This window comes from Salmo trutta, chromosome 32 (assembly GCF_901001165.1).
Source record: "Salmo trutta chromosome 32, fSalTru1.1, whole genome shotgun sequence".
Lineage (NCBI taxonomy): Eukaryota > Metazoa > Chordata > Actinopteri > Salmoniformes > Salmonidae > Salmo > Salmo trutta.
The window spans coordinates 19,292,040-19,303,043 of record NC_042988.1 but is presented as its reverse complement, the minus strand read 5'-3'; the positions used below and the strand labels follow the sequence as shown (position 1 = coordinate 19,303,043).

The 11,004-nt window shown below is 46.0% G+C and overlaps 2 protein-coding genes across 2 annotated transcripts; one reads left to right on the top strand and one right to left on the bottom strand.

The window, feature by feature from the left end:
• Positions 1–730: 730 nt before the first annotated feature.
• On the top strand, positions 731–2,983 carry LOC115170682 (anoctamin-10-like). Its single transcript, XM_029726928.1, has one exon. The coding sequence runs from the start codon at positions 731–733 to the stop codon at positions 2,981–2,983; it is 2,253 nt and encodes a 750-aa protein (XP_029582788.1).
• Positions 2,984–4,381: 1,398 nt separating this feature from the next.
• LOC115170535 (uncharacterized) lies at positions 4,382–10,969 on the bottom strand. Its single transcript, XM_029726760.1, has 4 exons — positions 10,621–10,969; positions 6,331–8,848; positions 5,346–5,434; positions 4,382–5,010 (listed from the first exon to the last, which is right to left on the bottom strand). Exons 2-4 carry the CDS (start codon positions 8,756–8,758, stop codon positions 4,912–4,914), a joined length of 2,616 nt encoding a protein of 871 aa, XP_029582620.1. The 5' UTR covers positions 8,759–8,848; positions 10,621–10,969; the 3' UTR covers positions 4,382–4,911.
• Between the last annotated feature and the right edge of the window lie 35 nt (positions 10,970–11,004).

The window sequence follows — 11,004 nt, the reverse complement described above, 5'->3', positions numbered from 1 at the left end:
ATAAATCTGCTTGAAAATCTAAGACTTGAAAATGGCTGTCCAGCCTTGATTCCCTACACCTTGACAGAGCTTGAAAATCTTTGAAAAGAATAATGGGCCAATATTGCACAATACAGGTGTGCAAAGCTCTTATGAGACTTACCCAAGAAGACTCACATCTGTAATCACTGCCAAAGGTGTTTCTAACATGTATTGAATCAGAGGGTTGAATACTTATCTAATCAAGGTATATTAGTGTTTCATTTTGTATTTTGTATTTTTTACATTTTCTTCCACTTTGACATAAGAGTATTTGGTGTAGATTGTTGGGAAAAAAATACAATTAAATCTATAACAATCCCACTTTGTAACACAATAAAATGTGAAGACTGAGGGTGTAGACTTAAAAAAAAAGTTTTATAAAAAGGTATGCAAAATATTTTCCAGCAGTCTCAATGCCATCACCTCAGTGCCCAGAATTAGATGAATGCTAATTTCATTATAGCTCAGTGTATGAGAAAACAGGACATTCTTCTAGGTTGTCACTAGTTACCACAGCCACACAGTCAGAATTATGGCTAAACCCCACCTAATTCTACAATTTATCTTCTTAAAATCTTTTTTTTTACCTAACCTTATCCCTAACCACATTGCTAACCTTATGCCTAATCCTAACCTTAAATTAAGACCAAAAAGCTAATGTTGACTTTGTCGCTGTGCTAACTAGTGACAACCATTCTTCTATGACATTATGCTGAGGTCACAATGCAACCGCACTGTGCTGCCCCACTGTCAGACATTCTCACAGCTACAGCTAGTGTCATCATACATCCCTGTGGCACTGTGTGCTGAGACAATCTTGTCCATCGAAACCCTGTCCCTGTACCCTGTGAAGAGAAGAGAGGAAGCAGGGGGCTGGCGAACACTACGCAGAACCCCCTGTCAACACCAGGAAGAAGGAGCCATGACCGCCCTCTGGGACAGCATGTTTTTAGGAGGGAACACATGGAGGAAAGAACTCACCAACGTCACCATGGCAGCCTTCAGGCTCCCCGTGCAGCACCTCAATGAGATCACCCCTCTGATTCTGCTGGAGTTCCACCCTGAGGTGGAGGCTGACACTGTGGACTGGCTCCTGGGGAAGATCCTTACACCTGAGCCCCTGGGGGGACTAGACCTTTTGGCCAGAGTGATCAGCCGGACCAGGGCCGGGGGTGCCATCATGGTGGTGGGGGCTACCCCAGAGCGGCTGCTCCTGGAGGCTGACGAGGACCTTCTGTTCAGACACAAGCCCTGCTGCCCTATAGGAGGTCAGGCACGGGAGGTGGGAGACCTGGGTGGAACGCGCTCCACGGAGGGGGTGTATGGGATGCTGTCATCGGCTGAGTGTGTGACCCTGGTGCAGAGGATCCTAGACAGGCTAAGAGTTGGGGAGGGGGAGGAAATTCAGGTGCTCCAGCGGATTCCCCTCCTCCCAGGAGAACCAGTGATGGCCAGTCTGTCCCACTTAAGAGTCCTAACTAGCATCTACCCCCTACATGAAGCCCCACTGCTTCAGAGCCTCCAGGGGAGGTGGTGTGCTGGCTGGTGTGGCCTCAAACCCTTTAGCCAGAGAGAGCATTGGCAGCTGCTGGAAGATATCAGGGCTTATTTCGGGGAGGCGGTGGCCCTCTACTTTGGGTTTGAGGGTTCGCTCATCAGTGCTCTCCTCCTGAAATCCACCTTGTCCATGTTTCTCTCCTTCTACCCCCTCTGGCTGGGGAACAACCTGGTCTTTTTCACCCTCTCCAGTGTGGTGTGGTCAGAGCTGTTCCTGCAGGGCTGGGGGGAGAATAGCAAAGCCCTGCAGAAGGACTGGGGGACTGTGGTCACTCATCCGTCACACAGTCACTCATCAACAGCAGCAGCTGTGCCCAGGGTGGCACAGGGCACAGCACCACCACAGCCCCAGATCGATGCCCACCCTTTTGGAAAGATGAGCTTTAAGAGACTGCAACACTCCGTTGCCTTCCTAACCTGCACCCTCTGCCTCTCCTCCGTCCTGATCCTGATGTATTTACACCTAGATGGACTAGTGGGGGACTTCCTCCTGAGAGAAGAGCTCAGTTTCCTCTTTCACAACATCCTTGTCTACCTCCCCAAAATCGCCCTCACGGTTGCCATGGCAGGGATGGACTTTTTTGCATTCCAACTGTCCCAAGGCCTCAGCCCTGATCCCGAGCCGCCAGGGCAACAGTCACCAAGGCAACAGCCCCTGCTCCCTGAGGTTATCCTCTCCTGCCTCTTCAACCACTTTTCTGTCCACTTCTACAGGGCTCTGGTCCTGAATGACCTCACCATGGTGCGCTTCCACCTGTCTGTGCAGCTGGCCACCCACCTGGGCATCAAGCTACTGTCCGCCACACTATTGCCCCGCCTGAGGAGGATGAGGATGCCCCCTGGCAGCGCCCACCAGGAACATCAGTCTCCTGTCCTTAGACAGATCACAGAGCAGACTAACAGACCACCGTGTGACACCCAGACCTGGAGCTACCTGGAGCTCCTCATCTCCTACTGCCACGTCATGTTCTTCTCAGGCATCTACCCCCAGTGTGCCCTCTGGTGCCTGTTGACCATCATAGCTAAATCCTGCATGGACTTGTGGCACCTGTGTTCAGCCGCACGCCGCCCCTTCCCCAGAACATCCCCCGGGGGTAACGTTTTGTGGCTGCGGGTCTTCTGTGGCTTTGAGGCCCTGGCTGTCCTGCTCAACTCCCTCCTGCTGTGGTCCTCTCTGGAGTTCAGGCTTCTTTTCCTGAGCTATACTGGGTGGGAAATGTTCAGGGCCTTCCTCCTGCTGCAGCTGTTGCTGCTGAGCCTGAGAGGGGGGGTCACCTTCCTGCTCCTCCACCTAGCCTGGTTTGTTGGCAGAAAGGCAGAGCAGCCTAAGACTCGCCAACCCCACCTCCACAGACTCCATCGCCACACCAGCACCATCAACAGCAGCAGCAGCACTCTGACATAATGTAGAGATGCAGCAGCCACTCAGCTTTAGGCTTTGTGGGAGGATCATTGTGTCCTGCAAATAAAGTGAGGAGTGAGGATTGACATACTGTAGGTGTGCTGTTTGTGTGTGTGTGTAAGGGTATCATTTTTCTTTTACAGATTCTATCAACTTTGGCATTAGAGTACAGAAAATGTTCTCAAACAAATCAAGCTCACACATCTATATCTGGGATCTTTAGAGGGTCGTTTTTAACCGTTGTCCCATCTACTGTAGGCTATGCCCAGGCTTTGGCCTACGCTGAATGGTGATAACAGTCAGACAATTAACACTGTGACTGGAGTCCTTCCGCCCTGGCAGTGGGACTGACAGATGGTGCTAAACAAGGCTAAACTCAGTGGTCATGTCTGTGACCTCACAGATTAGACACTCTCCACTGATCACAGACCAGAGAAAGTCCTAGTAGGAGAAAGTCCTCCTGTATTAATGATCAGCTTTTTGAGACTAATATATGTTTGGTAAACACATGACCTAGCTACAGTATGTATCAAATGTGTATCTGCATTAATAAAGACACTGCACATTACTAGATTACAGTGGCATTTTACAGTGTTTAAGAACTTACACCCAGGGCTTCCAGTGCCATAAGAAGGTGCTGCTAGCCTTTGATCCTTCAAACATTGCTATTGCTTTCTAAATTGAAACTCAGAAATAGCAGGTAGTCTCCTGGGTTCTTTCTTCTACATTTTTAAGATATAACTTCAAAATAATATAAATGTGAAAGTTATTGTAGTTCTAGACTTTGGCCTAAATGAATCTGCTGATGATAAGACTCATAGTATTGAACAATACAGACTGTTCTGTTTTGTCATTCTATGTTACCTGCCAACAGGAAAGTAGTGAACCCTCGACTCAAACATTTCTGGTGTTAAAACAGAACCCTGTTTCCACTATTCATCTGAGTCACATCATGACAGTGTTTTATATGTGGATGGACTGAACTTTGGTTACTCCATGTCATTAAGGACAATAATGTTCATAATGAATTGTCAGTGGTACAGTATCTGAGATGGGAAGGGCTGATCCCGGCCAATCATTGAGAGGCCAGAAAGCTGTCTGTCTCACTTCAAACTTGTGACTTATGGCAGATAGAGAGACCCCCAGTGAAACCTTAGCTTTAGCCACAGAGGCCCGAGCTCATGTACACTGGGTGGGTTATGGTCAGCTAACTATGCTTGCTGAGTCAAACATGTTTGCACCCAGGATAATAGTCATCTGGCTTTCAAAATGCATCTGGGTTCAAGCACATAACATAAAAAATGTAAATGCCAATTACTGTAGGTCCTTGTTTGTTCACTGTCCACGTGACTATAACATGAAGGACAGGAACTTCCCTGTAGCAAGATAAATTAGACAGAGTTGATTTGAAAAGGATATTTAATGCACTTCATTTCTCCTTACTGGATTGTATTAACATACTGTACAATACTGATAAGCAGAGCCTGATGGGACAAAACTGAGATTTGTACGGACTGAGATATGATTACGGCATTTGTACGTTTATTGAAACATTTATAGTAGTTTTGATTACCTTCACATTTATGCAATCCTTGATAATGACATTTCTCTGAATTGTGGATTACATTTGTCATTTTAATCGAACACTGAACAGTAGTTAAACCTTTACAAGCAGAGCAGTTAAATGAGAGAGGACGTCTTTTGTACATTGTGAATATTTGTAATGAAATTGTAATATTATATACAAAACAGATTTTAGTCTTACAAAGCATGAAATGTTCAAGCTAATACTATTTCAAGTTTCTGCCATCGTAGTGAAATAAAGGTGAAAAATAAAAGTAGTGAATTATGCAGTTCTACCATCCTAGTTCCTTAGTTATACATTTGAAACGCTAATGTTATAGAAGTCCTGGTATTGGTGACCTCCAGTATCAGTCCTGTTCCCGTGGCAGTGGCCCGTTCACCATACCTGCCTCCCAACGCTGCCACAGAGGAGTTTTCTGGCCGCCTGCCTTGTAAACCTTGGGCTCCTGGAGAGATAATGCAGGACACAGGAAATGGATTTAGCTAGTCTGATTAGCAGTTTAGGTTTTCTTACATTTCAGTCAATCTCCATTTAGCCACACACAGAACTTGAATATAACCACATCCCTTGTCAGATGTCAAATATTATAGCGCAGTTATTTCTGAAAATAAATGTTGAGGTCAGCTTTGCCAGCAAAATACACTGATTCTAAACAGAACCCCTACTGTTACATTGCCAGCAGAGACAGACATACAGTATAATTGCAATCAAAGCTTGTGAGTGAATGACATGTTGTGTTCCTGTCACAGGGAGGATACTTCTAGGAAAGCAGAGCTGTACCTGTGTTTGTCCAGGGTTCACCCTTGCACTCTTAGGATTGGGAGGAGGCCAGGTCCGATCCAACTTCCCCTTGGATTGTCGGCCATCAACTGCAGAGAGGCAGGATAAGGAATAATGAAATGGGATAAGGAAAGGATTTACAGACTGATCAAGCAGGCTCCAAAACACTGCTAAGTAAAAATACAAACTCCTTCTAGACTCTGTACCATTTAAAAATGTATCCATTGCAGTTACAATAATTCATATTGTAATTCCTCCGATGGCTATTTTTGGAACTAGTTCATTTTACTTGAATCATGCTAGAAGTCAAGGAAATTATCTTCTTCCGTCTGTCCCCCCAGACCCCTAATATCAATGGTCACAGGTCATAGCCATATATATATATATATATAAACATCCCCATGTCCACAAGTGTATCAATCTAGAATATACACACTCATATGATTCTACATTACATGACAGGAATAAGCTGTGACTGCACTGTGCTCACAGAACCCTAACCCCTTGCTGCCCCCCAAGACATATCTGCCATCTCAAACATGCAGATGCCCAGAACACCCTTGATCTATTCTTTCTGGCCATTGTACGGCTGTGGTAACTTTGGTTACAAGTTCCCCTGTGGCATGTGCTGCTGATTCAGATAAGTGTTCAGCCAGAGTGATCTTGCCCTAACCACTGGTGACAGGGGTGACACTAAGTTGACGAATACTGCGCCCATAATAACATTATCTGATGCTAATGCAAATAGGCAGACATTAAAGTGCTTGTGCTGAGATGAATGTGTGCTGTGGAATGAATGAGGCTATAACTGGCTTATCCACTTGCCTTCAGCTAGGTGCGTTTATCATACGTTGACGCAACACCATATCATGATGGTACAAACAAATACTTTCTGCAAAAATTCTAACATGTGACTCTCCCCCTCAATTTGCCCCAATTCAAACACAAAGGAATTCTACATGTAATACAGGACATGTCCACTGACCTGATGCTGTGAAAGAGGAGGTGGATGAGGGAATGAGTGTGGTAGGTGGGTCTGGGCTGGGGTCCTCTGTGCCGTCTGGCCTGCCTCCACTGACTCCTGCCTCTCCGTACAGACTACACCTCTGCCTGCGCAGCTCCTCCTCCCTCTCCCTGGCTTCCCGGATGTCCTTCTCCACCTCCGGCTTCATGGCCAGTGAGGGACGCAGCTTAAAGAAGGGGTTCTCCCTGAGGATGTCGTCCTCATCCCCTGGCTGTTCTCCCCTCACCTCATCCGTAGCCTCCTCCTCTGTAGAGACAGTGCCTCCTATACTTAGGCAGTCTAGGCTTCTGTACAGGCGCTGAGCTCCTTTGTCTCGGTTCGGATAGTGGGCTATGATTGTGTCATCACTTTCCAGAATAACCACCTTCCTCGCTGCTCCTTTACCGGCAGGTTGGTTCTCTGCACTTGGGTTTTGGCCTGAGTTAGCCTCCTTTTGGCCCTTGAAGTCAAACATCTGGTGGGAGTGGGCTCTTGAGAGAGGACAGCCTTTGAAAGAGACAAGCTCCATGCTACGTGTCCTTTCCAGCACAGAGGGGTAGACATGACCTCTCATCCCCAGGCCTGCTGTGGTGGGGGGTCTCCTGTGCCTGGTGGGTCCTTCTGCAATGCCTTGTTGGAAGGCTTCAAACAGCAGCTTCCTCTCCCTCATCTGGCGTACTGTTCCCTTGCTGTAGACTCCAGGGATCTTCCCCATGTTCACCAGGACAAGCTCCCTCTGGATCTCCTGGCTGATCTCCTTCTGCATCTTCTTCTCTGAGAACTGCCAGTCAGCGCCCTGCCCCGGCCCTGCCTTAGAGGACAGTGTCTTAGCCAGAAGGGGAGTCTTCATCAGGGGGATGTCTACCACCTCCTGACCTTCCTGGGTGTTTGACATGCACCTGGACCGCCGCAGGCTCTGCTCCCTCTCGGCAGAACGCCGGATCTCCCTCTCGATGGGAATCTCCTTCTGGGGTGTGGGAGCCTTGTTGTCTATGATGGGGGATGTGGTCGTGTGGATCTCGTGTGTGCTGACAGGGGAGAAGTCAGTGGACACCCCGCTGTCACTCTGGTCATCGTCACTGCATTCCATCTCAATCCTGACCATAGGTTGGACACTGAGCTGGGCAGAAGGATGAGACTGGACCTCCTCCACTTTCTCTCCTGCCACTGTTTCAAAATCTTCTTTCTCTGAAATCTCTGTGACTTCCTCACTTACCACTGCCCTCTCTTCCACCTCGACAGTCTGTACTCTCTCTCCCTGCTCTCTCTCTTCACCGCTTCCCTCACTCCCTCCTTCCTCTTCTTCTTCCTCTTCCTTCCTACACTCGATTCTCTCTACCTCCTGGTAGCCTGTATCCTGACTGGTTGTCTTCATGGTTTCCTGGTGTGAGGGTGGAGGCTCCTGTGGCACCTGTTGTCCGTCCTGTCTCTGTTGCACCAGATGCAGGCGATGCAGCAGCTGCTCCCCCTGCTGGATGTCTTCAGCTACTGTCAGGCTGCCAGCCTCTTGCTGCTCCTGCTGCTCAGAGGCAGGTGACTGAGGCGAGGGCACTGATACTTGTTCTCTGGATAAGCCTCTTGAAATAGATAGGTGAGGCTGGAGGCACTGGACGTCACTGCTAGCACTGTCTCTCCTGACCCACTCGTCTTTGGTCATGTCATAGTCTAGTGATCTACCATCAACCATGTCCTCAACATCATTGTTACTCTCGTCTGTATGTTCTGGCTCTATGATGGTCCCTTCATGGGTTGGATGACTATTGCTGTCAAGGCAGTGCCCTGGCTCAGACTCCCTTGTCTGTGATGATGGGACAGGATCTGTCTCTTTCAGAATGCTGGCTTCCATATTCGGATGAGGCTGCTCAGGGCTACTGGCACCCACTGCTTTATATTCGTCTGTTGGTGGTGGCGTGGCAGAGCCAGGTCTTTCAGTCAGCACTGTGATATCCACAGATCCTCCCTTCTTCAGTTCAGTCAGCTGCTCCTCTTCCACTGTTACTGTAGCCTTGTCCATGACTGGAGGGCTGCTAGGCTGCTCAGATTGGACTCCATCTAAGCTCCTGGGATTTTCTTTAGCCTCTGTGACGCTTATGGCCCCAACTGAGACTTTTACATTGGGCTCCATAGTGCTGCCCTCTTCTGGACAAGAGGGGTCTTTGCATGGTGGGGGAAGGATGAAGACGTGGTCATCCTCCCTCCAATCGGGGTGGCCTGCGCTGACCAAAGGGGGAGGTGGTATGACAGCCTGCCAGGCCTCACAGGGCTTTTCCCCAGAAGTCAGGGAGGAGTTGTCTTTGGCCGTATCTGTGTCCTCTGCCGGTTTACAGCCAACCTCCACCCAGAGACCACAATCCTCCTGGGAGACTGGACTCTTAGGAGATCGGGGGCTGACCATGGGCTCTGTTTCCATAGTGATGGGGTATAATTCCGTAACTTGAACTTCACACCTTTTAATATTTTATTTTTCTCCTTTCACTGCCTTTGGTTTCAGTCTCACAATCTGAAAAATAATGTTAATGACTTTGCAATTAGAGGCATGTTATTTGAGCCCCTTCAAAAAACATACACCACTAGGCTTAGATGGTCTACCATTTAGTAAACCAAAGAATTACAAAATGTGTTGAAGTCTTTCAAGTCTGTACTAAAAATGGCAATTTTTATAACAATGTCATAGATGTCAGGTATTACCAGCAGAAATAGGACAATAAAGTAAATGTATGTGAATCTGCTGTTGCCCAAGTTTCTTTTGAGGACTGCTGTCAGATCAGTTGAAAGAAAGGTTGACTGTCATTATGCCAGCTTTGGCCTGGCATAATGTGACTTTATGGGAATTGATCACAGTATGAGAGTTTCATGTTACTAAAACATGGAACTTGGATTAAAAAAAATATATACCAAAAAATTGCAACTTCACCTTTTAAGCTTTAAAATTAAGGAAATTATCTTAAAGTTGTAGGGCATTCTGTTCTCTCTCACCTGACATATTTACTAGCTGACACTACAATGGTTATGCAGTTGACCTGAGCAGAGTTCTGCTTACTAGGGCGAAGAGTAATCAGCTTTTCACTGTCTGGCACATCCACTATGCATCTGCTACAGGAGCCTCCTTCACAGCCTTATCCTCCAGAGCCATATCACTTTCAGCCTTAAGCTCAAAACACTGACTTCATGACAACATACTAATTTAAACTCCAGCCAATTTAGAGAGCTCTATCTTTGAGAACCAGTGAACCACATTATGAAAATTCATGTTTACTGTATGTCATTTACATGAATGTCTCCAGACACCACACCTGTTAAGATGACTCCAGATTTTTTACGATGCATAATGGCAAACTGATCGGAACTGTCATTGTCATTGAGGTTATGCAGTTCTGTCCGTTATCATGTCTAATTACAAATGCTCCCATGTAATCGACAGATGCAGGATCTTAATTTTAAGACAGTTTGCTACAGCAGGAAAATAATCATGTAGCAACAGGAAATGTGAATTATTGTCTGGATTATAATTAATGGCCATTTTATAGGGGTTGATACATTTTTTGTTAGGGCAAATCAAGTCTGAAATTTCAAAGTGGAAATTACAAACTTTAAAAGCCTTTTAAAAACAGTACAAGTTTGCGTTTTCTGCTGTGCAGGAAAATTCTCAGCAACAAAAGAGTGATGAAATTAAATTCCTACATCTGTAGTCACCTCAGGTGCAGGTGAGATTTATATGTCTATATTTACCCTCAGGCTTATAGCCATACTCCATCCCTGGATTATCAAAAAGCCAGCCACACTATGTATGAAGTGATAGCATCGCAACACAACATATTAATGATATTTAATGAGCTTATCTCCTCCATTAAGGGGAAGTCAGCCAAACATTTCTCAGTGATACAAATACAAGCTCTTCCTTGAAAACCACAATTAATTATACATATTACCTCCTGAAATATCAAATATCCTGAATTCTCAAATATTTAAAGCCTTTTTGTGGGAATAAACTGTAGGCTCTATACATCTATTTTAAAGTAAAGCTAGGCGCTTGTTTTAAAGAGTATGAGTTGTTACTTTGTGATCAATAATAACAGCCATACTGTTCAAAACCATTATTACTATTATTAATATTACTACTACTACTATTACAACTAAATGGGTTATGGAAATTAAATGGAAATTAATCATATGCATCTATGAGTGCTATTAATGACAAAACGTTGGTAACTAACAGTATAATATCAGAATACGGCAAGGTACTGTAAAATGAATAATAAGAATGAGACCCACCTGTTTGCAGTGTCGTGTCTGTGTCCAGGCTTCTGTCTGAATGATGCTGCTAGGCTGCTGCTGAGACCCGTGAGAGGTGAGACTGCCTGTCACTCAAAAGGCGAAGGGGCTGAAGCTCATTGACTCCACCTCGAATTGCTACAGGGCTGGCCCACGAGGGGAAAATCTTAGGGAAAATGGCATAGCACATCTTCCAGAAAAATATCTCTTTTAAACTAGGGATTTCATGGCTAATTGTGGTAAGAGAGTAATTCTGCTCATATATTAAGTATGTATGAACTACACATTGACACATCCAGCCCAAAGCAAGAGGTAAAAAAAAATACTTTGTAGTTGCCAAAGTTCCGTAGCGTGTTTTTAATGGTATGTCACAGCTCATTTGCA